The following is a 25,972-nucleotide window of genomic DNA, read 5'->3' on the forward strand; positions in this document are numbered from 1 at the left end:
AGGTACACCGAAATTTGTGCCACCTCTGATGAGTCGGGTACATTGAATCTGGACATGCTAAGGTGGACCAATCTGACTAGAGGAGCAATGACTAGGATGCCACCTTGTTTGACGTCTATGTCTTGGTTGATCTCTTTTCTGTCTCAATTTGATGAATGATGTACCTCTTTTACTCCCAAGTGCTTGATGAGGCTTTCTTATCGTCAAGTCTTCCTTCTCCGGTAGCATACCTTGCCTTGAAGTGTTGGCGAAGCCTTTCTTTGTCATCTTGTGGTTCCATAGTGTGGCGAAGTGAAGGTTTTGGAGGTAGATGGCAACTCCTAGAACACATGTAGTCCACCTTTATGCCTTTGGAATGTCCTTGATGATGATGGACTCGAACAGGTCGTCCTTGTCTTGGTCTGATCCTCCTCCATCTGCAAAACAAACCAAAAGATGATTAAGGACACATGATATATTTATCCCAATCATAGCATTTCTTACCTTAAATCATCAACAAAAAGGCATTAGAATGAAATTCGCTCAAGATCCTCCCCAGGGACAGGCCCTATAAGAATTTCGCTTTGGGCCCTTTGGAAGGGTCAGGAGCGAAATTTGCATTTTAGCTCAAATTTCATCATCTCCTTTCCTTGAACTTCCCTTGACCTTTGAATTGCTTTCTCCTGAAGACATCATTGATTTGACCTCCTAAAAGACCAAAAGAGAGGATTTCGCTTTGGACCTTGGCCAAGGACAGGACCTATAAGGAATTTCACTCTGTACCCTTAGGAGCGAAATTTGCATTTTAGGACAAAATCTTCAAATTTTGTGACCACAACTTGCTCAAATGCATGTCTAAGGATGTCTTTAATCTCAATCAACACTAGGCTTGATGCGAAATTGGAGCAAAATAGAGGTTTTAAGAATTTCGCTCTGGACCTTTTGGATGGGTCAGGAGCGAAATTCACATTCTAGGATAAATTCTATCATTTATCTACTCCAAAATGCCTTCCAAGGCAAGCATACACTAGTCTTCTCTCCACCAAGGCCTGGGAATCCATCTCTTGGCCTTCATCATGAGCAAATTAGGTGAAATTGAGAATTTCACTCTGGACCTTTTGGAAGGGTCAAGAGCGAAATTCTTGACTTGCTTATTTTCCTTCACCAAGGTCTATCCTTTTCACTCTCTATACTTGGACTCTCATCTTTGGATCCCTCTCCCATACATGCAACACTTGCTTGACCCTCAAAATGGCTAGAAAGGAGAATTTCACTAAAAATCATGGCCAGGGACAGGACCTATTTAGGATTTCGCCCTAGACCCTTTGGAAGGGTCAAGAGCGAAATCCTTGTCCTAGCTCAAAATCTTGGCCATTGGTGGCCACAATCCATTCCAAGGCATGCCTAGGGGTCCTTCCAAGCTCAATCTATCTTGATCCACACTTAGCTTGACACAAAAATGAAAGGAAAAGGTGGATTTTAGGAATTTCGCTATGGACACTTTGGAAGGGTCAAGAGCGAAATTCTAGTTTTGAGCACATTTCTTCATTTTTTCAACCCCAATCCACCTCAAAAGGAAGGGACACATCATCTCACTTCCATCCATGCCATAAAAACCAAGGATTTGACCTTCTCCAAGGGAAAAATAGGTGTTTACAAGAATTTCGCTCAGGAGCGAAATTCAAGATTTAGGCTTGATTCTTCATTCCCTTTGCCCTCATTCACTTCCTAAGGCAAAAACATGTTGATTTACTTCCAAATACGCCCAAGGGACTAAGATCTTGGTCCAAACAAGGAAGAAATGGGTGTCCTCTTGGAATTTCGCTTTGGACCCTTTGGAAGGGTCAGGAGCGAAATTTGCATTTTAGGATAAATTCTATCATGTCTCTCACTTCAACTAACCTCAAAGGTCAAGGAAATGTTGCTCCATTCTTCCCTAAGCCATAAAAACCAAAAGTTTGACTTGATTTGCAAGGGAAATAGGTGATCTTAGGAATTTCGCTCTGGACCCTTTGGAAGGGTCAGGAGCGAAATCCTAGTTTTTGCTCAATTCCTTCAAATTTATTGATCACTAGCAACTCAAAGTCATTCCTAAGGACATATCCAATCCTATCTCGCCCTAACCCACACTTTACTTGGCACAAAACTAGGAGAAAAGAGTGGTTTTGTGGAATTTCGCTCTGGACCCTTTGGAAGGGTCAGGAGTGAAATTCCTACTCTAGGCTTGACTCTTCATCTCTTCAACTCCAATCTTCTCCAGAAGGAAAAAATACATCTCTCCACCCAAGGAACAAGGTCTGTAGCCTAAGCAAGAGAGAAAATGAGGTTTATAATAAATTTCGCTCTGGACCCTTTGGAAGGGTCAGGAGCGGGAGCGAATTTCATCCTTTAGGCAAAATCTTCATCTTTAATGCCTCCAATCACCTCCCAAGGCAAGAACACATCAATCCACCTTCCAACATGCCTTAGAAACCAACACTTGGCCAAAACTAGGAAGGAAATGAGAGTTATGGGGATTTTCGCTCTGGACCCTTTGGAAGGGTCAAGAGCGAAATCCTCATTCTTGGTTGATTTTCCAATTCATTTATCCTATTCTCTCTCAAACTTGATCAATTTCAAGGTCCTTCCATCATAATCAAGGCAATCCACCATCAAACTAGCTCCAGACAAGGCTAACCTAGGGCCTAAGGCAAAAAAGATGGTCAAATGGAGGATTTCGCTATGGACCCTTTAGTAGGTTCAGGAGCGAAATTCTCCTTCTAGGTTGATTTCCATCATTTCATCGCCTCAAACCTCCTCTCCAAGGCAAATATGCATCCAAGTCTTCCAAACCATGCCTTAGAAGTTCCAAACTTGGTCAAGTTAAAGAGCAAAATAGAGGAAATATGAATTTCGCTCTGGACCCTTTGGAAGGGTTAGGAGCGAAATTCTTGTCTTGGACAAAATCCACACTTTCCAATGCCCTCAATCACTTCCTAGGGCTAGAACATATCAATTTGCCCTTACCATGTCCAAGGAACAAGACTTTCAGCGCAAACAAGGAGAAAAAGGGTGTCTTCTAAGAATTTCGTTGTGGACCCTTTGGAAGGGTCAGGAGCGAAATTCATAAATTGGGTTGATTTCACACTCCATTGCCTTAATTCACCTTCAAACTTGATCAAATTCACCTCTCCTTACCACCATCAAACCTATTTGCCATCCACTTGGCTCCAAGATCTTCATTTTTGATGGCCAAGGCTAAAATTGAGGGTCAAGAAGGATTTCGCTATGGACCCTTTGGAAGGGTCAGGAGCGAAATTCTCATTTTGGGCTAATTTTTCACTTGCTTCCTCCTTTTCATGCCTTGGACACACTTTGTTAGGCTTCCTTCCATCATGATCATGCAAATTTACTCTTTAGGTGGACATATAGCTCAAGGTTTTGTGGAAAATAGGGTTTTACATGAATTTCGCTCTGGACCCTTTGGAAGGGTCAGGAGCGAAATTCCTCCTTGAGATCAAGTCCTGGCTTCATTTTCACCTTTCTTCATTTACACAAGTGTTTTTACCTTCATTCAAGCCTAGGAAAGGGTTAGCTCAGAGCCTGGGTCAAGGTGGAGTGTCTTGTGGAGAAATTCGCTCTGGACCCTTTGGAAGGGTCAGGAGCGAAATTCCTCTTCTAGGCTTAATTCGCCTCCTTTTCCACTTGACTTTGCCTTAGACTTGATCTTTGATTCATTTCCTTTCATGTCCTAGCCAAATTTGCCCAACTCAAACCTTCAAAGATGATATTCCCTCACCAAGATTCAATGACCTCCTGACATAATAAGCAACAAGAGCAAAAACTAGGCCTAAGGGAGACTTTCAAAGAAACCCTAATTCTGGAGCATCGTGGACTCACCCTGGCTCAAGCATGGCCTGCCATCCTGGTAACACTCAGCACGCAAAGGCTAACAGACAAAACCCTAAAAGACCTAGAAAGCAAACCCTAGAAAGCAAAAAGTAGGGTTCCCCATTTGCAATGGGGCGATGTGTGAATACGTCACAACACTTCCCAAACACACTGGAGCAAATCACAGGAATATGTTGACATCAATGATAACAACATATCTTGGCAGCAGCAATGTCCGACAATCTCCAACAGGGGTAGCCTAGTTAGCTTGGGGGAACCAATATACTGCATCTCCCTAGCTTATTTGCACCAACTTCACATATAATTGATTATAGGACAGAATATAAATATGATCTATTCACATAATGTAACTATTAATCTTATTAGAATCAATGTCTATGAATGTATATAAAAAGATTGATGCATAAAATACTTAGATCTCATAATTCCAATTCCTCATTTCTACTTCATCCTTTTATAATCTAATTGCAAATCCCTCGTATATATTTCTGCTCTCATTTGCCTTATAATTCCAATAAGATCTTTATCCATCAATGCCTTTACTCCAAATGAAGTCTCTACTTATATAGCCTTTGAGGGGGGGTGAATAGACACCTCCCTTACCTCTTCACTTGAAAGGGATGCATCTCTCCAAAGAGAATCGCTATCCTCATTTAGTCGCTACCTTTCATCCATATCATCCCAAAACATTGCCGACTAGTATGCTATTAATATGACTGTCCAGTATTTGTTATTTAAATTTACCGATCAGCATTAGCTTTAAATAAATATTTATTAAGTGCATTCCTCAAGCGGTCTGTTTGTGTTATTGGCGGCTAATTAATAATTCTTGACTTATTCAGTCGGCCCTCAACAAATGTAAATATTACTTAAGTAACCGTTGATTCCCCTTAATCGGGTCAGCCCCTCCATTCACACGATTGCTGCTATTTATTATTTAAACTCCTTTTATTCTGGTTGGCTTAGACAAATAGAAAATGTTGAAGTCTTATGAATAAGGCCATTTTCTGCACGTTGGCGCATAGCTAGATTTTATTAAGTTAAGACGGAATGATGTATCGTGGTGGGGGGGCATGACATATTTGGCCTCAACTATTTTGTATCATTTGGGGGACCCAATAATATCCTAATTTGGATATCAATAAAATGCACCTTCCATAACAAAATACTCTTTCTATATCTCTTCCTTGTAATTTCTCTTTTCTGTTGGACCTTTTAATCAAAAAATCAGTTTGCTAATCTAATCTGTTACTTCCATTGAAATAAAAAATAATAATGAGTTCACTATTTTCTTCTATGTATTTGACATAATGATTGTGGTTTGAAATTGGTAAACTCTTCATTGAGATATGATTCTAGAGTAATACTGAAAAAAATTGCATTGTCTTACCAACACCTAGAGAAGCACACCTTTGCGGCTTTGCCATCTATCTAAATACACTAGTAGCTTTTTGTGTTCCAATCTAAGGTTGTAAATGTTTTCAATGGGATTTAAATTTATATTGATGTGCATAATTCAATTCAACCAGGTCTACCAACATCCCAATTAACAAAATATGCAATGAAATTTAAGAAGGCTTTCATGCAAGTAAATGTCTATAGACTATTATAACAAAATTAGCCCAACACCCAATAAAAGTGACTGAAATTAACTTAGTCCACTGTCATGAGTATAAAACCTTGGACAAGTTTTACTTTCTAATTTTCTAGAGAGAAATAAATCAATTTGATTAGACTATACAACCATGAAAAACATAGGGTGATGGTAGCTAGATGCAATTTTATGAAAATACACATCCATCTATCAATGTTAACCCCATCGATATAACTCCACAAGATTAAAAATATTAGATTTTAACCTTTCTGTCCTTTGGTTTCTTTGTCAAGTTCTGTTCATCAGCCTTTCTCCGCTTCCCATTCTCTTTTTTCTGTAAACAAAAAAAATAAGCTTGCCATTACTTCTTACCTAATATACTATTGACTCAATCAAATCATTTCCATATGAATAAATTTGATATATATATATATGATCTGAATTTAAATTAGGTATCAACCTAAAAATAAGAAATTTGTTTGTTTAACAAAAATCTAGAATATTCACTTCGCCAGAACTTTATAAGGAAAACTTATCTAAATACTGATCAAGATTCAGCACCAAGCAATTTTCAAGCAACATAAATTTGAAATACCAAAGAAGTTAACAAATCATTGGAAAATAGAAATTCTACCCTCAAGAAAGGAGTAAAATTTTACTAGTGGGCAATCAAAAAGATCTAGTCCTTAACAATATAAAAGAATCTCCCCAGATGTGAAAGGTGCCTTGTGAAGTGAATATCACGAAGATATCTGATAATTAATTTATGCAAGTTTCATCAAATCATGTATAATTAATGTAAAATGGGATGAGCGAAACATATAAAGGGTTGACCCTATAATCATTCTGAATTTGAATTGAAAGGTGAAAACCAACTATGTATTTCCAATGGTATTTCAAACTTTCAACTAAACAAAACTAATGAAATGTATGTGAGGGACTACTGCACACTGCATCATGCTATTGCAAATCATGACGATTGGTCCTTCACCAATTGATTCTACCAAGTAATGATTGCAAAAGATATAGCCAAGGCTGCATTTGCAATATACTAAGAATATTTACCAACATGATGATGCTTTTCAACATTAAGAATGTGTCTTGTTTTTTGAAAATAGTAATCACTTCATTCTGGGAACTCCAGTATTTCTCCAAGTTATATTTGGACGACTAGATTGTGTTAATTATGTTGAGTTTGAGATTGATGTTCAAATGATGTAAAGCAGTGCACTGCACGTAATAAATGTTTGTTGTCACCCCCTTTGAAATGTTCCTAAGTAATGGTGTGCATGGAAAACATTGTGATTGGTGAAGCCAAAATTATTGTTGTTGTGACTTCCTGCCACACCTTTGAAATCCACACAACCAGAGACCACAATGGGACTCACAAGGCAAGTGGCCCAAAAGTCATTTAAAAAAATTATATGTATTTTTAAAAGCTAGAAAACCCTAAAATGTAAATTTAAATCTAAAAACACAAGTCTTTTTAATAGAAAATCAATATTAAACTTTGTATTTTTCCTGAGAAAGCATTTGGGACCCACCAGCTTGTATTTCTTTGCAGCAGACAATGCTTCAGCTTGTCAGAAATTGTTCGCCAATGAAATATTTTATGAGAACCTTAAAACTAATTTCGTTTCTCCTTAAGATGATGCGATTATAAGTCCATGTCTTCAGCAAACAAACCATATAGGATGTCAGAAAAAAATGTCAGATTTAGTTCCATTTTTCAGAAAAAAATGTCAGATTTAGTTCCCTTAAAAATGGAACACAACGTTTTAAAATTGAGTGAGCATCATTTTATAGTACTAGAGGTGGCTATGAATAATATCATAATTAGTATACCTCCCAAACCCAAAGTTGCATGGACACGGATTAAGTCACCAGATTTGAATTCGAATTCGAAGTTTGACAGCTTTGAAATTCGAATGAAGTTCGATGAGGAAAAAATTCGAAATGTATAAAATTCGAATTAAATTCGCCATATGTAATTTTTTAAATTTAATAATAAATATATGTAATATATCTATAAAATTGCCTAAATAGTTTAACATTGAAAAATAGATTTGAAATCATTACAAAAAGATGACATATTTATAAAATATAAACCATAGGAAACATATGCTTTCACGATTGCAAAGATGTTCTTTTGTCAAAAAGGTACAATAACAGTCAAAGACTTTAGAACTTTAAAATAACTCTAAGTCATCAAGAGCACTTGGCTGGGATGCCAAATCATCATCATCTATATCACTGCTCAGTTCATCATCTGCAAAGTCAGGCTCATCTACATCTGGCATTGCGATGCCTTCAAGAGTTTGTTCTAAAGAAGTGTTCTTTGCTGATTTGTTCATCAGCAATTTCAAATTGCTGCGAACATAGACAAGATCTCCCAACTTTCCAGTCAACAATTTGTCCCTCTTTTTGGAATGGATGTGGTCAAAGCAACTCCAGTTCCTCTCACATGCTGATGAACTTGCTCCCTGACTCAAAATTCGAATAGCAAACTCTTGCAGTTCAGGAGCTGATGATCCATAAGCGATCCACCATCTATATCCAAGCATATGTGGCGAGTCATATTTGGCTTCTGCCCCTCCAAACATCCCTTCTCCTCTCTTGTATTGCCAACTTTGATCTCTAATTAGTGCTACAATTTCTGGATCTGGTACATACCTGCTAATGGCTTGGTAAAGCCCTGCCATGATTTCATTATCACCCCTTCTATCAACAAAAAACAACTTAGGCTCCAAAAAGCAAGTTGCTGCATGTAAAGGTGTGTGCATCATTTTCCATCTGCAATCAACTGTCTCCCATATCTGCATATATTCCGCTTCTTCATTATTTAGTGCTTTTTGAATAGATTCCTTACACCGGTCCATGCTTTCATAAAGCATGCCAAGGCAAGGAGTGTCACCATCAACCATACGAAGCACTTCAACAATTGGTTCACATACAAGCAAAACTTTTGCTGCACTTTCCCAGGAATTGCTGTCTAAGATTATTTGCTCTATGTTCTTCCCCTTAGGGCCTTTAGAAAGCACTGAACTTTACCACTGATTGGAACAAATAATAGATCTCAAAGCCGCTTTTTCAACAACCACTCTTTTCAAAGTGATATAATATGAAGCAAGTCTTGTTTCACAAGGCCTCAACAATTCCTTCGATGCATGTTGCCTATAAATACTCAATGTGAGACGATGATTCCATATGAAATTTGCAATTGCTCTCCCTCTATGAATAGCTTCATTTACCCATGGGAATTTAGCCAAGTCATGAAGCAACAAATCGAGACAATGGGCTGCACATGGGCTCCAATATATCTGTGGGTACTTCTCTACAATCAGCCTCCCAGCTCCCACACAATTTGCTGCACTATCAATTACCACTTGAACAACATTTTCCACCCCTACTTCAAGAATGGCTTCCTCTAATATTTAAAAAATATATTCTAAAGTTTTCTTGTGGTTCATGGTGTCAATGACTTTCAAAAACACAACACCTTTAGGACAAGACACCAAAACATTAATCAATGGCCTTTGACACATATCTGACCATCCATCACTCAATATAGTGCAACCTGTTTCCTTCCAAGTGGCTTTGACATCAGCTAATTTCTTAGTCACTCTATCTTTTGACCTCTGCAAAAGAGTTGTCCTGATAGCCTCTGAACCTGGGGGTGTGTACCCTTTGCCAAACTCTGCAATTTTGTGAACTGCATTACGAAAATGTGGATTTCTTGCAACATTGAATGGAATAGCACTCTTGTAAAACAAATCAGCAACTGCATCATTCACCTGTTGTTTCTCTACTGGTTTCCAAAAGTTGTTTAGTGTTCCACTCTCTTTTGATACGCTCACCAGTTTGGATCGCACAGAAGAGGAAGACATGATAGATGTGAATCTAGATATATCTCCTTCAATTCTCTGTTTCTTTTGTGCCTTCTTCATTTTGCCTACCATTGAAGCAGCCAACTCTTTCTTTAGAATAGCTTTAAGTTTTGGAGTCGCACCTATACATGCTTGAACACCTCCACCTAGACCCCCTGTATTAGCAAGGAAGTGGTCCCTAAGCCTTGTTAAAGTTCCAATAATAGTTCCCTCACATAGGTTACATTTGATGTGAGTTCCATTTCGGGTCACATGCTTCCATGCCTCAGAAGTTGATTTAGGAGGAGCCATTAAATGAAAATTTGCATGTTTGGAAAGAAAACTTAAAAAACAAAATAAACACTACATTTGTTTCAACCTTGCAAAATAGAAATACTAAATTTTAATAAAATATTGATTAACATATTCTAAATGTTTTAACAAAAAATAAACAAAAACTAATTTTTATTTTTGTTTACTAAATTTATAAACAAAATAAAATGAGACAAAGATCAAGAGCATTGTATTTGAAGGAAGGTGATAAAAACACCCAGTTTTTTCACATGACTGCTCTTAAGCATAGGGCGGCCAACAGGATTTTCCGGTTTATCCTGCAATAGGGGGATTTTGTCGGATGAAAATGAAATAAGAAAGGAAGCTATGGATTTCTTTAGTAATCTTTTGGGAGGTGTGGACGCTCTGGATATCAGAAATCAAGACCTTCTAGCTCAAGCTATCCCTCCCATTTTAAATGAGGATGACAACAAAAATCTTTCTCGGATCCCTTCAAATCAGGAGATCAAAAAGGTTGTGTTTTCCTTTCTTGGAGACAAGTCTCCTGGTCCGGATAGATTCCCTATGTTCTTTTTCCAAAAAAATTGGCATATTGTGGAGATTGATATTTGTAATGGAGTTAAAGAATCCTTTGGTTCAAGGCGGCTTCTAAAAGAACTCAATGCTACCTTTATAGTTCTTATTCCTAAGATCTCTGGAGCTGATTCTCTCAATAAGTTCAGACCTATCAATCTTTGTAATTCTGTTTACAAGATAATATCTAAGGTTCTTACTTCTACAATGTTGGATATCCTCCCCCGCATTATTTCGGCTCAGCAGAATGGTTTTGTACCTGGCAAACAGATTCTGGATTCCATCATTTCTGTGCATGAGAACATTCATTCTTTAACTGTTGCTTAAAAAAAGGACTTTTTCCGTAAGTTGGACATGTCCAAGGCCTATGACAGAGTGAATTGGCAATTCCTTTTCAGAATTATGAAAGCTTTTGGGTTTGGGGAAAAGGTGATTCAACTTTGTTCTCAGCTAACTGGCACTTCCACTTCTGCAGTTATTATTAATGGATCCCCTTCCAGTTTCTTCAAAGGTTCTAGAGGCCTAAGACAAGGGGATCCTATCTCTCCTATTTTGTTTACAATTTTGGCTGAAAGTTTGGGTAGATTTATTATGAGAAGTGTGGAAGAAGGGAAACTCAAAGGCCTTAAACCTTCCTCATCCAACTTAACCTGTACTCATGAACAGTTTGTTGATGATTCTATTACTATGGGAGAAACTACCATAAGAGAAGCGAGAAACATTAAGAGTGTTATGGATTCCTATGAAGCTGCTTCTGGTCAAAAAGTAAATTGAGCTGAGAGTTCTTTGTTCTTCATCAATACCCCTGTGGATAGACAAAGAAGGATCGAAAGAATCCTTGGATGTAAAATTGCTGAGTTCCCTTCTACTTATTTGGGTCTCCCTCTGTGCTTAAAGCCTTCAGAGAATTTCTAGATGACACTGGTTGATAGATTCAATTCCAAACTGCCTGGATGGAAAGGAGCCCTCCTTAGCCAAGCAGGTAAGGTGACGTTGCTTAAGGCTACCCTTCAAAATTTGCCTATCTATGCCCTTAGTCTGTTTAAAATCCCCAAGAAGTTTGTTGAGGCCATTGAAAGAATTCAAAAAAAATTCTTATGGTCAGGAGTGGAAGATAAAAATAGAATCCCCCTTATTGCCTGGAATAATATTTGCACTCCTAAGGCTTTTGGGGGTTTGGGAATAAGGAACATTATAACTATGAATAATGCCTTGTTAGCTAAACAAATTTGGAGAATGAAAGGGGGGGAAAGGGAATGGAATTCAATTTGGAAAAAGAAATACCTTCACATGCAACCATCTAAGGAAGAATTTATGGATAATTATTTTCTTGTGGAAGGTTCTGCAATTTGGAATGCAGTTCAAACGGCTAAAGCTTGGGCTGCAACTGGAAGAAAGTGGAAATTGGGGAATGGGAGAATTATTAGATTCTGGGAGGACAGATGGCTAATGGATAAATCGCTGGAGGAAATCCCCATTCTTAAGGAATGGAAAGACTGGTTTAAAAGCAGGTATGGAGACTTTGTTAGAGACTAATGGAGAAATGGGAAGTAGATTGAGTTTAGCCAGCTTTGTCCAGGACTAAAATTTTTGGAGATCTTGCTTTCTTCCAAAATCTTTATGGAGCATTCTAAGGATTGTTTGATTTAGAAGGAAACTTCTGAAGGGAAATATTTTGTGTCTTCAGCGGTGTCTATCCATTACAAAGTTTCGGAAGAGATCCCTTTGTGGGCGAAAGTGTGGATAAAGAAGTTGACACCCAAAATTAATATCTTCTTTTGGATTCTTATCCAAAATAAGGTGCTAACTCTTGATAATCTCCATAAGCATGGATTTGTTTTTCCTAACAGGTGTTCTCTTTGCTGCAGGGGGGAGGAGTCTGCTTGCCATATCCTATACCAGTGCAATTCCAATCAGGAAATTTGGAATATTATTTTTAGTAAGTGGAAGTTGAGCTGGGTTTTTCCAAACTCTCTGGAAGAGTTCTGGCAGCAATGGTATTGCCCTAGTTCCAATTCTAAGAATGTTGAGCTTTGGAAACTTACTCTCCCTATTGTCACATGGAACATCTAGAAGGAGCGTAACAACAGGATTTTTAGGGAAAAAAGTGCGAACCCTGAAGTGGTGGTGGATAAAATCTATAGAGGGATCTATGAATGCTTATATGGAATTGATAATGGTTTAGCTGCTAAAGAAGACTTTAATGAAAGATGGAACCTCTCCAATAGTAGAAGCAGCAAGGATAAAGGTAGGGATGGTCTTTTCTGGTGCTTTCCTTCCCAGGGATGGATGAAGGCCAACTTTGATGGAGCCTCAAAGGGAAATCTTGGGAATGCTGGTTATGGGGGCATTGTCAGAAATTTTGCTGGAAGTTGCCTTGTGGCTGTTGCTAGCCCTTTGGGTAACCAAACTAGTCATTATGCTGAAGCCTCGACTGCCCTGAATACATTGATTATAGCTAAAAATTTCAATCATGATAATCTATAGTTGGAGGGAGACTCTTAACATTATTAAATGCCTTAAGGGAGAAGTTGAGCCTTCGTGGACTATAGAAAATATTATTTTTAAAGCCAGAGAAATTATTTCTAGCTTTAAATCAATTATTATTGAGAATGCTTTTAGGGAAAAAAATGCCGTAGCGGACGGCCTTGCTAACCTTGGCGTTATTTCCGAAGTTCAAAGCATATGGAATGGGGAAGATAATATTGATTTTAATATTAAAGAACTCATTAGAAAGGACAGATTTATGGGGAAAGAAGGATCGCACATTAATCATGGAAGTATTAATGATTAATCATCAAATTTTTAGAAAGGTAATGATAGCTCGTCAGAAGGGCAGAGTCCTAAACAAGAATATTAAAATTTCGCACGATTTGTGGGTGTGCATTTTCAAAAAGCCGAGTGTCATTTGGAAGAAAGCTCTGAAGTTGCAGAAGCAGAGAAATTGTAAAACGAATTCTAAAATGGGGGGTGATCTTAGAAGAGAGGAACCTGATAATATTTCCAGATGGCGGGAGATGCCTAAGGTATGGACAAAGCTGGAGAAGGGTTTCATGACGCATTTCATGGAAATATTGGTAGACTATGATAAAAGCAGAGTTAACCTGGCAGTTACCAGGGTTACTGAAAATTGGAAAAATGGCTCCTTCAAAATTCATGGTGTTAGATTCAAGTTGAACACGGACCTCATTTCTACGATCACAAGTATGCCCCATTCTGGTCTTAATTTCTTTAGGGACCTGAAAGTGTCTAATAATGCAGTGAAGCTCTTTCCGCGTAAAGAGGAGAGAGCGAAATTAGGAAAAGCTTCGGGGGGGTATTAAGATGCATCTAATATCAAAAAAATCTGGGGTTTCACTAGGGTCCTAATTTCTCTGCCTTATTACCTTTTCAGGTCTCTATCGCGGTCTTTGAACAAGCATAGTAAGAACCCCTCTTCTCATGTGCTTCATTATGGCCTTATTTTGCTCATTTATGAGCATTGTAAGATTTTGGCTATTCAGGAAAACAAAAGGTTGTCAGTGTCGCCGGGGAAAGGAAAGAGGAAAATTGAGGAATGTGGGCCCCGTAAGGATGAGTTGATACAGAGTAAAAAGGTTAACAAAGCCACTGTGGAGAAAATTCAAGAGGACATGGATAAACAAAAGGATACGGAGGTTGATTCTGAGGACATGGGAAAAGAAGGAAGTGAGATGGAGACAAATGAGTCTGACGGAGAGGGGAGCTGGAAAGAAGAGGAAGTGGGGGAAGAGGAAGAAGGAGCAGAGGATGTTTCTAATCAGAACAGCCCTACCCACAGTGTGAGAATTGGAAATGTTAACAGCCAGCCTATGGAGGAGCAGGACAATCAGATTAATAAGGAGGAAAGGGAAATGGAAACTGAGCAAAACAAGGATAAGGAGGAAACGAGCAGGGAACAGGATAAAGCTGGAGATGGGAATATTCTGGATAAACTCAAGAACCAGTCTGAGGCTCGTATGGGTTTTGATAGGTGGGTATATGAAAGAATCGATAAACTGGAAAAAATTGATAAGCAGTAGGAAGAGCAGGGAAAGAAAGATGAAAGTAACCAGGAGCAGTGGAAAAAGGTTATGGAGGAAAAAGTGGAGAAGCTGGAAGCTCAGATTAGTAAGATGGAAGAAGGAAAGACAGCCATGAAGAACTTCTTGATTATGATTCTGGATATCCTTAACTCTGTGACCAGGAATATGGAGGAAATTGCCAAGTACCTTGATGGCTCCAGCGCTTCCAAACCTGTTGTGGACCTAGATGTTGATGAGGATGCTATTGAGGCAGGGAACGTGGATAGTGCTCCTGGTGGTGCGGCCAAAAGGACTAGGGCAAGTATGAAAAAAGCTGCATTGGCCTCTTCCAAGGAAATCCCAATGCTCAGGGATAATATCAAAAATATGCAAGGGATTAGCGGAAAATTGGCTAATGCCCTTAAAAATATTAAGTAATTTGTCTTTTTTCTGTTTTGGCTAGATGTTGCTGGTTTTGTTGGGCTTTTATGCTGACTTTTGCCCAAAACTGTGTTGGTTTTTTTGCAGAATGTCTTTTCTTGTTTCTTAATGCTCTTATCTTTTAAGGATCTCTTGTAAAGGGTTTCGAGGTCCCTTCAAAACCTGCTTTTCCCGTAATCAAAAACAAAATAAAATAATACTACACTACATTTTTTAAACAACACTATAAAAATTATTAATATTTTATTTTAACTTTATAAAACAAATAAAAATTAAAAATCAAATAATATAATAATAAATAGCATTCAACGAAATAATATAAAAACTAAACATTAAACGAAATAATATTTTATTTTAATTTGACCATAAAAATACAATATAATATTTTGTTTAAATAATTTAATATTATAAAGTATTTAAATAATAATACAATATACAAAAAAAAAACTGATATAAATCATATAATAATACAGTATATAAATCATTGTCTTGGACTAAATCAACTCTGTCGAAAATATCTAGGCTAAAGTCTAAGATCATAGATTAATTGTCTTTAAAAATTGAATACCCATTAACTTCCCATACGAAGCCATCAACATTAAAAAAAAAAAATACAATATAAATTATAAAACCAAGCCATCAACATACCAAAAAAAACAAAATATTTTGTCTTCGAAGCCTACCTGGCTAGGGCACGAACGGCGGCAAAAACAGGAGGCAAAAATCGCAGACAAACTTCTCCTACAGGCTGCGACTACCGCAGGTCCGCGACTACTTCTCCAGCAACTTCTCCTGCAGGCTGCGACCATCGTGACTCACAGCGGACTAAAGATTCATGCAGTATGAAGACTCACGTCAGCGGTCAGACTGAAGATGTGTTTCAACAAACGTTGGCCTCTCATTTATTAAAAAAAATCCAAAAGAAACCCTAAATCACGATTTAAAAAATATTAACAAAAAAAAAATCACTTTTTTGACCGATCGAACTTCAACGAATTTCAACAATTTTTATTGTAGGTTTTAAAGTTCGGCGAATTTCAAACTTAAAGGATGAAATTCGGTCGAACTTGGTGACTTAGGACATGGATACGGATACAAATACAGATACGGTATCGGATACGCATACGGCCATTTTTTAAGACCCCCAATATGGATACAGTTGGATATGTCATTCATAAAAAACACATACAAATATATTTAACACAATTTTCTAAGTTATTCAAGGAGATTTTCATTACTTCTTAAGCAATATAGACACATAATTGCTACATAAATAATAATAAGTTGATTTAACATTTTACAATATGCAAAAATAGCAGAGTTGCATTTGAAGATAACCCAAAAAATGGGTCACTGAAATAGAAAAACATTGCATTTGTCTTTCTCATTTGGTGTAGGTTTTGTTTATACCAATTTTTTAATTTTAAAATGCATGAATGAAGTTTTTTAAAATTAAATTTAGGAAGATTTACGTCAAATATAAAAAAAAAAAAAATCGCATAGTATCTAGCATGGTTGGAAATCAAGGTTTTTTGGGCACCGTGGTTACAGTATTCGATGTGTATCCGAGCTGTATCGGATACGTATCTGTTTCGGAAACGGGAACGGATACGGGGATACGCGTATCCAGGGAGAGGGACAAAGGAGTTTCCAGCTAGTCTACCCAAACCAAATGGGTTGCTGGTAGAGTTCTATAAAGTATTCTCTAGGGTCACCTGCTTGAATTCTTTTTTTAATAGCTTCTTCTAAATCACAAGCAAGGAAAGATGCTTTAGGAATAACCGTGTAGAAGATTTCAGTGATTTTGTTTGATTTTCTAAAAAAATTGTTGTTTGTGCAATTTTGAGCTAGGACTAACTTAAGATTAATTTAGATTCATGCTTAGACTATTAGGTACTGGAAGAAGAATTTAAAAAGGGACACCTGTCTCCTTTGTCCCTGAATATGGATCTAATTCTGGCTCCATTTACCTTATATTCTGTATCTCTATGAAATTAGCTCCCTAGGTCACCAGATTTTTGTTAGTGTTAAAGAGATCTTCCTTAACATCTGGTCTAATCAGTTTAACTGGTTGAGTTCCATTTTGAGCAAGAACTAATTTAGACTTATGCTTATCCTATTAGGTACTGGAAGAAGAATTTAGAAGGGACACCTGCCTCTTTTGTCCTTGATTATAGATCTAATTTTAACTTCCTTTACCTTATATTCTGCATCTCTGTGAATAGCTTTCTAGATCACCCTTATTATGATGCTACGTCAGATTTAAGAAGAATTGGGGGACTGCATTGACTAATAATGAGGTGGCGATGAGTATCCAAAGCTCAAAAGATTATTTACTTTAATTGCTGCCTTCCTTGGAGGAAATGATATGGTACCAAAATCTTGAAAACTCTACATCATACTTCTTTAGGCTGTGATTTTATATAAGACAAAGACAGCAAATATATGACAGTTATATGTTTAGTTAAGGCAGCAATTAGTGAGTATAAAGTAGTCATTAATAAAGGATAGCAACTAATATGACAAAAGGTAATGTGCCTCTTAAGAGTTATCTCTATTCAAAGAGACACCTCCCGTCTATAGAGACATAATCGTATAAAGGAAAATAAGGAATGGAATGGGAAGGCATGGAAGGAATTGGAAGAAGTTCTGATCTTAAATATAAGACAGTTCTGATCTACAAATAAAACAGAAAAAAGCAATCTAAGATCTGATCTGATAAAAGGCACTAATAATTTGAGTTTACAAAGTAGTAAGTCATAGCAATTATTTATTGATTTAAGAAGAGCAATCTTGTTATAAACGGGCAAGGAAACGTAATAGGGATGTAGGAGTATGAATCGTACCCATTAAGTGGACACCCATTGAGTTGGTTACTTGTTGGCCCCCACTGAGTTGGTTGCTTGTGGGCCAAGGGGTCGGATTGATTGGCTGCTTGTTCAACGCTCTTGGGCTTAATTGTGGAGGATAGCCTACCGGCATCCTATGGTGTTTTCCCCTCATGTTTATAATATGGTTGAAGCTATATTGTACATGTTTATAGTAGGAGATTGCATTATCATTGGTTTGATGTAAATTAATTAACTTCCTAGATTCAACTACTATCATGTCATTTAATGAAAGAATACTATTGTAAATAAATTGCATCATCGTTATTATTTTTTTTGGGCAAATTTCAGGTATATCCCAAAAGGGGGCATTACAATAGGCGTCATTGAAATGCTATCAAAATTCTTGTAAGTTTAATTTGTTAGTTTTACTATTATAATAATTTGCTTTGCAATTTAATCTTCGCAATGCCTTGCGTCTTTGCATCTCCTTCAGCTTCGATTGCTTCTAGTCGTTGTCGCGCCTTGGCCTTCTCCTCTTGCAGCGTTGGGGAATTTAATGATTTGGCCACTGGGTGTGGCTCCTACTCTACACTATGATAGGAAACCCTCCTTCATGGAGGCCTTGCACGGTGTCAGGGTTTGGACGACACAAAGACGCTCCTCCGAATGCTTACTTGTGTCATCCAAACCCTAGCCTATAAAGTCAAAAATGGCATAATCGGTGCACTGCTATGGTGGGGGCTGCCTTGAGGCAAATGACGCCTCCATCCCACAAGCAAATCACCTTGTGGTTTGGGCATTTTCTATTTGGGGGAATTTATTGTTCCTATTAGCCACTCTGCCTCTATCCTAGAGTTTTGTTTGGATGGCTTGGCTTGTGATAGGGAAGAGGTTTTACAAAACCATGCTTTAATTTACAAATTTATCAAGTGGTGGCTCAAGTTAAGCGAATTACATGCTTCGATTTTGGAAAATTGGAAAGATTTTTTTGGAGGAAGAGATCTGTATTTTCCCCTACGCCAATGGGTTCTTCATTTTGGAATTTGAGTCTTTTGTAGACAAGGTTTGGGTGTTGGAAAATGTCCCTTGGGTTCTCCAAGGGGACTTTTTGTGCTTGAAGCTTTGGTACCCTTCCTTTGATCCACAAACTTAGACCTCTTCTGCATTTTTTTGGGTGCAACTACCATACCTTCCCTTCCAATTCTAGGAATTAGATTGCCTACAAGCTATTGGCAATGGCTTGGGGAAATTTCATTGCAGCTCAAAGGAAACAATTAATTACCGAAGCTCCACCTGTACTCGAATATGTATAGAAATGGACTAGTCTAAAGGGCTCCTTGCAAATATTTCATTGAAGGTTGGAGATTATTGCTGGTTGTAGCCAGTTGATTATGAAAAAGTGGCTTTTTGGTGCTTAAAAAATTTCTCTACAAATCATGTTACTCCTCAATGTAATAAGAGGACAGCCATTGAGTGTAGTAATTTGGACTCAAATGGAAAGCCCACTTGGTGGATTGGGGTAGGGTCTCAACATTATGTGATTCCTCCTAGCTCTCAGAATGGTGATATTTCAAATCAAGCTCCTCCAAAATGCTCCGAAATGCCATGAACCCCTCCTACCCTAGAAACGTTGATTTCTACTCGAGGGGATGCTCCAATTGACAAACTCAAGACTAGCAATTCTGCCACCTCCTCAATCACAACATCAAAATTTCTAAAGAACTCTAAGGAACTTTAATCATCCTCACAGGCTTTTCATCAATGATCCTCAAATAATCAAGGCTAGACAAAAGTAAAGAGGAAAAAACCAGCTCCACCAAAAACTAAGCACCAAATGTTCTTAAGGTCAGCAACAAAAGAGAAGTCAGTTGGAGTGAGCAAATTTGACACTCCCCTATCTTCAAGTTACTGTGTGTCGTGTCCTTTTTCCTAAAAATAATATTTCCTAAATATGGTAAGTCCCCATTGGCCCAAAATTGTAAGTCGATTGTAATGAGATACATTGGCAAAGATTATTTAATATTTATGTCACAATGCAATTCACATCATTTAGGAAAATAAATATTAAATTTAATATTATGGAGCCAACTTAGGAAAGCATTAATGGCAGATTTTATGACAGATTGTCAAAGTGGGAATTACAGTTTGTTTTTAGCCAAGAATCCAAAGACTGTTATGTTAAATCTTTGTGAGGCCTATGTTGAGAGGGAATATGTGAAAATATCAATAATAATATTAAATTTGGCCTCTTAGGATATCGGAATATGTGTCCTTTGGATTCATGTAGCAAGAAGTCTCAAACAAGAAATGACAGTTAAAAATGGAAGGGGCTTATGGGACAACTCAATAGTTGGCAACTCAATGGTCATAATGGGAGCCTATTTTGGAGGGAAATAGATGATATTTCATTTATTTTCCAATAGAGGGTCGTGAGGGGTTGCTCCTCTATATATTTGGAGGTGATTTTGCATTCTGGACATTCTATCTTGTTCATTCTAACCTCAAAGGTTGATAAACCGATGAAGAGGGATCTCTAAGACTAATAAACCAAGGAGATTGAGGCTCAAAGGTAGTGGTCCCAAGGGTCTCCAAGGGAAATCTCATCCAGAGATTGTATTGATGTTTAATGCTTTCCATTTGCAATGTTTTCTCTAGCAGTTTGCAAGTGATTTGTGGAGGAATTGAGTGCATAGTTTAGAAGTTTGGTTTCAGTTTTGTATCGTTGCTAATAATAGCATCTATTGTTGTTCTTGGCTGTTGTTGGGATGTTATTTCATGTGTTATGCTGGTGTGAGCAATTGTGAGAAGTTTGGAGAAGTTCCAATAGAAGTTGTAACTATTTCTTGTGTATTTGGATACCAAAGAGTGAAGAGTTTTTCACTGTAATTGGCAGCAGATGTTCATTGTTGTTATCTGATGTATTGGATGCCAAAGTTGATGTAAAATAATGTTTAAAACTGTAATAAAACAATCTACATCAGATGCAATAAGTTGGGTTTCAGTCTGTTATGTCTTTTGAGGTCATTATGGTAAGAGAAGAGAACAATTGCAAAAGGCTAAAGAAATCAAGAAGCAAGAAGATTAGTTGAAGGTGGAGTCTCAGGGCATCATGAAGAAGGACATTGAAGAGAAAAAGCCAGCATAAAAGAGAATAGAACCAGAGGATAAAGGTATTTCAATTAATGAGATTTCATAGCAAGGATGTGATTATTTGGATGAATTTAATACAAAATCAGCAATGCATGTTGATCATGAAGATAATTCAAAAAATTATGATATTGTCAAGGCGATAACCTTCGAAAGTAGTGAAGAGGAAACTCTTTTTGTGTAAGAAGAGAATGTGTCTAACATGTAGGATGATGGAAGAGGGTCACTTATTCAACATGAAGAGTTTGGTAAAAGGAAAAGGGTTTTGGCACATGGTGATCCATTGATGGAGTTGTAAGATTATGGATAGATTTGCTTTTAAGAGCAAGATTTTGGTTAACCCTAACTCATAGGTTTTGGATCACAAAAATGGAGTTGTTGAGAAGTCTCTTTTGGCAAATGAAGATGAGCTCCCTACTTGCAATCAAATGTATGATAATATTTCAGATTCGTCACTTTCCTTTTGGCATTTTGGAGAGCATGTAAAAGGGATAGATCATTCTTCAAGATGTTTTTGTATACAGGATCTAGTTGACAATCTATCCAAAGGTGATACAAATAATTTTTCTATGGTTTTGACTTATTCATGCATATGATGGTATGGGACCCTAGTTCCTTTCAAGCAATCAAAAAGAAGAAACGTCTAAATCCATTTGAAGGCTGAAATACTTGATGGATTTGGTATCATATTCACAAGAAAATTTTCCATTCCATGCACCTAAATAGGTAGAAAGTTGGTTATAACCTTGAGAAACGGTAAGGTATGTTTTAAGTTCTATGCTATGTAGATTAACAAGTTTATTGAAGTTCAATCTTTGCAGTTTTTGGAGAAAAATCTCATCACTGAAGATAAAGAAATGATGATAGGAAAGAAAAATACAGGATTCCCTCAAGAGCATGTAGCCTGGATAGTAAGAGGTTTGCAAATAGCTAATGTTAATGCTTTAACTTTTACACGTCCCATGGTTTCGAGTTGGTTTTATCTTATTGATGAGCTTGCATTTGAACAAGTGAAACTGTTAGAGGGAGAATTAAAAGCTTTAAGTATAGAAGATGTAAAGGAACATTTGAATGACTCCAAGGTGAATACTATTCAATACTTAAACTATGGCATCAGCACTCTTGACACACTAGATAATGCAACACTGCAGATTTTTGAAAGGCCAATGGAGGTAATCAATTCCTAGTTTGCATTTCACATTTCTGATTTTTCACAGCTATTTGTAGAAGAGTATGGTGTTGTAGGAGAAGATCAGTGGGTAGAAATTTGTTTGGAGATGACGAATATGCAAGTTGTGATATTCACTGGTGAGCATCATAGATTTCTTTCTATCATTCCATTGCTTCCAAATCGGCAAAGGAGAGCATTTAGATATATGCTTTCAGGATTATCTTTGGAGATTAAAAAAAGTAACTCTTCAGAGTATGGAAAGAATATTATCTTCATCATGCATGTTTTGAGAAATATAAGAAAATATTTGGTTGGTGAAAAGAAAATGATGAAAGTAGTTTATAGTGAAGTGGAATTTCTTTTGGGCCAATTTGGATTGTACGGTCAACGACAAGAAAAGGGAAGGAAAATTTCAAATTATGATATGGATTTGTGTCAGGTGCAAGTTTCCTAATGACAGTATAGTACTAGCTAGAGACCCAACACATTTTATGAATTGCGGGAACATGAGAAAGAGTTTGTTTTGGGAATGCTTCAAGGCAGGAAGTAATAAGTGTTGTAATGAGTTTTATAACATGGTAGAACATCACAGAGATATATTTACCACTATCATGTGGAAATTTAATCGGATGATCAGTATGTCCTAGTGAATGGACACAAAGGGTGCACAATCTTCTACCAAAATGAACTGTTGCTTGTAGATTCAATGGGTGGGAAATGATGGTGTATTTGCTGCTGTTACATGATGATAATTATTGTCCTACAACAGTACCATTGTTGTTCTATATCAGATCCTAAAGTTGCATTCAACATCCTTCACGATGAGGCAAAGTATGATGCAATCAGTGGTGATTTCAGCAGGGTTTATCTTCACCACTCAAATGTAAAAGAGATTTTCTTCAAAAATATATGTTTTCTATTATGGAGGATGCATGGACTACTATAAAAGTCCTATACACTAAAATCAGAAATATATCATGGTAAGAGGTCACAAGAGTTCTTGGCCTAACTTGTCTTGTGACAGTGTGCATACACTTTGGGAAGGACAAGCTAAAAGAAAGAGGTTGTTGATTGCGAAAAGTGCAAGGAATAATACCAACACACAAGTAATATGGAACATAACTTTGCACATTGAATTTTGTTGTCACAATGTTACACAACATAGGTAAACTTTCCAAAGGTTTATTAGAATGCCAAGAAGGAAGTTTGATAACGAAAAAGTTGGTAAGCTCACAAAAGTTTTTTAGAAGATTGCTGACAAGCTCAAGAATTGGAGATAAGGCATCATTAGTTTATATATCATAAGGCATGGATTACTTGGTTATTGTTATTTGTTACATTTTATTCTCACAAAGATATTTGACACCTTGTGTTGGCACAATGTTCTTGGGCAAAGGATGGAACATCCCACAAGTATAAGAGCAAAACATAATTTGCAATTTGACACAATCAATCACTTTGGCTTAAGGATCTTGGAGAATCATAATTGCAATTGCTTGAGGATTAGCAATTTTTGGGAGGGCTTGTCATGTAGCTTTTTCTAAAAATAACATTTGCTAAATATAGTAAGCCCCCATTGGCCAAAAATTGTAAGTCGATTGTGACGAGATACATTGGGAAGAATTATTTATTTAACATTTATAATGTTCCAATACAATTTACATCATTTAGGAAAAATAAATATTAAACTTATTATTATGGAGCCAACTTAGAAGGCATTAATCAGATTTTATGATAGATTGTCATAGTGGGAATTACAATTTGTTTTTAGCGAAGAATCCGAAGACAGCTATGGGAATTATTTATGAGGCCTATGTTGAGAGGGAATATGTGAAAATATTATTAATTAATATTAAATTTAGCCTCTTGGGATATTGGGATATGTGTCCTTTGAATTCATGTAGCAATAAGTCTCAAACAAGAAATGACAGTTACAAATGGAAAGGGCTTTTGGGTCAACTCAACGATCATAATGGGAGCCTATTTTGGAGGAAAATTGATGATATTTCGTTCATTTTCCAAGAGGGTTTCATGAGAGTTTGCTCCTCTATATAGTTGGAGGTGATTTCACATTTTGGATATTCTATCTTGTTCCTTCTAACCAGATGATGTTGTATTTCTTCAGAGGTTGATTAACAAATGAAGAGGGATCTCTAATGCTGATAAACCGAGGACATTGTGGCTCAAAGGTATGGTACCAAGGGTCTCCAAGGGAAATATCATACAGAGGTTGTATCGGTGCTTAATGCTTTCTGTTTGCAGTGTTTTCTCTAGCAGTTTGCAAGTGTTTTGAGTGCATAGTTTAGAAGTTTGGTTTCAGTTTTGTATTGTTGTTAATAATAGCATATATTGCTGCTCTTGTGTTTACTCCCTATGGTGAGTTGTTCAAGTTCACGGAATAAACAAGCAGTACACACAGAACATATAACCAGCAACTTCAACTATATACAGAACATTAATTAACAGTAACAATCACAACAATATGGCAGAAAGATGTTTCCTTTTATTGCATTCCCAAAACTATTACATCATTATTATTGTCCGTGTATCCACTTAAGTTTCACCTCAGAGCTTAAATCTGCAAACTCATTAGTCTATCATGCAAATATAACTCAAGCTTCAACCAATGAAACAACATGAAATAAAAAAGCAAACGAAATTGTTATACCTTCATGATTTATGTCATTGTGTCCTAACTCCATTATTCTTGGTTGCGGATGATTTTGTGATTTTGCTCTCAGACAAGCACTGGTAGCTTCCAAGATGGCATATGAAGAATGGACAGATAACTGGTTGTTGATTGATATGCTAAATGATATTAAGCTAATATGCAAAGATAATGATATGCTATGATAAAACTCTTAAAATGCTAAATTGCTTTAAACTCAAAACTCACGGATGCAAAATGAAGACTATGTGATTAGCTATTAGTTTCAAAAATGGCTTAGGAGACCTCTATTTATAGATTTTTTAGTGCATAAGCTTAGGTGGCAGAGATCAACGGTCATGATTAAATCTTGCAATTTGGATGGCTATGAGCAAGAGGTTGAGATGTGAGAGAGAAAGGTGGAAGATGTTCCTCCTACACCTACAAGACGGAGGAAAAGGTGGAAGGAGAAGCCAAGTGCCATTCATCTCACCTTGACTAAGAATGAAGACTGAGAGAATATAGGATAGTTGGAGAACATTTAGGAATAAGAAGACAAGTGAACTCAACTTCCTCCAAAGATGTAGGAAGGTTGGAGAGAATATAGGAAGATTGAGGAATGTGTGTACGTACACATTATTTGAAGAATAGAATGAGTGTTGAAGATAATGATGCATATTAATATTAATTAAATATTAATATCTTTAGCCACATGATGCATGAGTTGGCAAAGAAGAAGTGATGTGGAGATGAGGGGAGTTGGAAAAAGGAGATTAAATAATTAAGAAAATATTTAATTGATGAGACCATAGGATAGTGGATAGAAGTTAACTAAATATAAGATATTTAATTAATTGGGTTAGAAGAAAAGCTAAATAAATCAATTAATAGAATGTTTCAATTAAATTAATTAGTAGAAGAATATGAAACGAATTAAATAAATTAATCTTTTCAAATAAACTATTTAATAGAAGAATAATTTTTAAATAAATATAAAATATTTATTTAATTGCTCATAGCCAATTTTATGTGTATACATTTTGCCCCTCTTTGAAATGATGTTGAGACAAACATTATTTCAAAGATTAAATCAAGTCTCGATAATGTGTCTAACAAAGATAAAAATCCTGATTGTGTGCCCCCTCGGGAGATTGATCGTGAAATTGTTGAAAATTTTGATTGAGCGATTAATCTCACGATAATTGAATTAAATTTCTACAACTTTGGTTGATGAAAATGTCCGCTCTTTGATTACTTTGATATTCTACTTGATTTGATGATTGATAGAGTTTGATTGACCTCATGATCGATGAGGGTCAATGATATAAACTCGAAGCTTTGATGATCTGATAGGATAGAGTTTGATTGACTTCATGATTGATGAACGTCAATGATGTAAACTCAAGATTGGATAGACTAGATGCATAGCCTCGTGATGAAGGAGCATCACTAATATGTGATCAAAGAGATTGATAGAAATCTCAAGTGAGCTAATAGGATAGTTGATTGATTGATC

At 36.7% G+C, this 25,972-nt stretch overlaps 1 protein-coding gene across 2 annotated transcripts in view; it reads right to left on the minus strand.

Annotated features, from left to right (window-relative positions):
- Window positions 1–25,972, minus strand: part of LOC131036254 (uncharacterized) — a 112,085-nt gene that overhangs the window by 67,567 nt on the left and 18,546 nt on the right. For both annotated transcript variants that reach the window (XM_057968102.2, XM_057968103.2), the window contains exon 3: window positions 5,730–5,798. In XM_057968102.2, coding sequence (XP_057824085.1) covers window positions 5,730–5,798 — 69 coding nt within the window. The remainder of the gene's footprint in view (window positions 1–5,729; window positions 5,799–25,972) is intronic.

Source organism: Cryptomeria japonica, chromosome 6 (assembly GCF_030272615.1).
Source record: "Cryptomeria japonica chromosome 6, Sugi_1.0, whole genome shotgun sequence".
Taxonomy (NCBI): domain Eukaryota; kingdom Viridiplantae; phylum Streptophyta; class Pinopsida; order Cupressales; family Cupressaceae; genus Cryptomeria; species Cryptomeria japonica.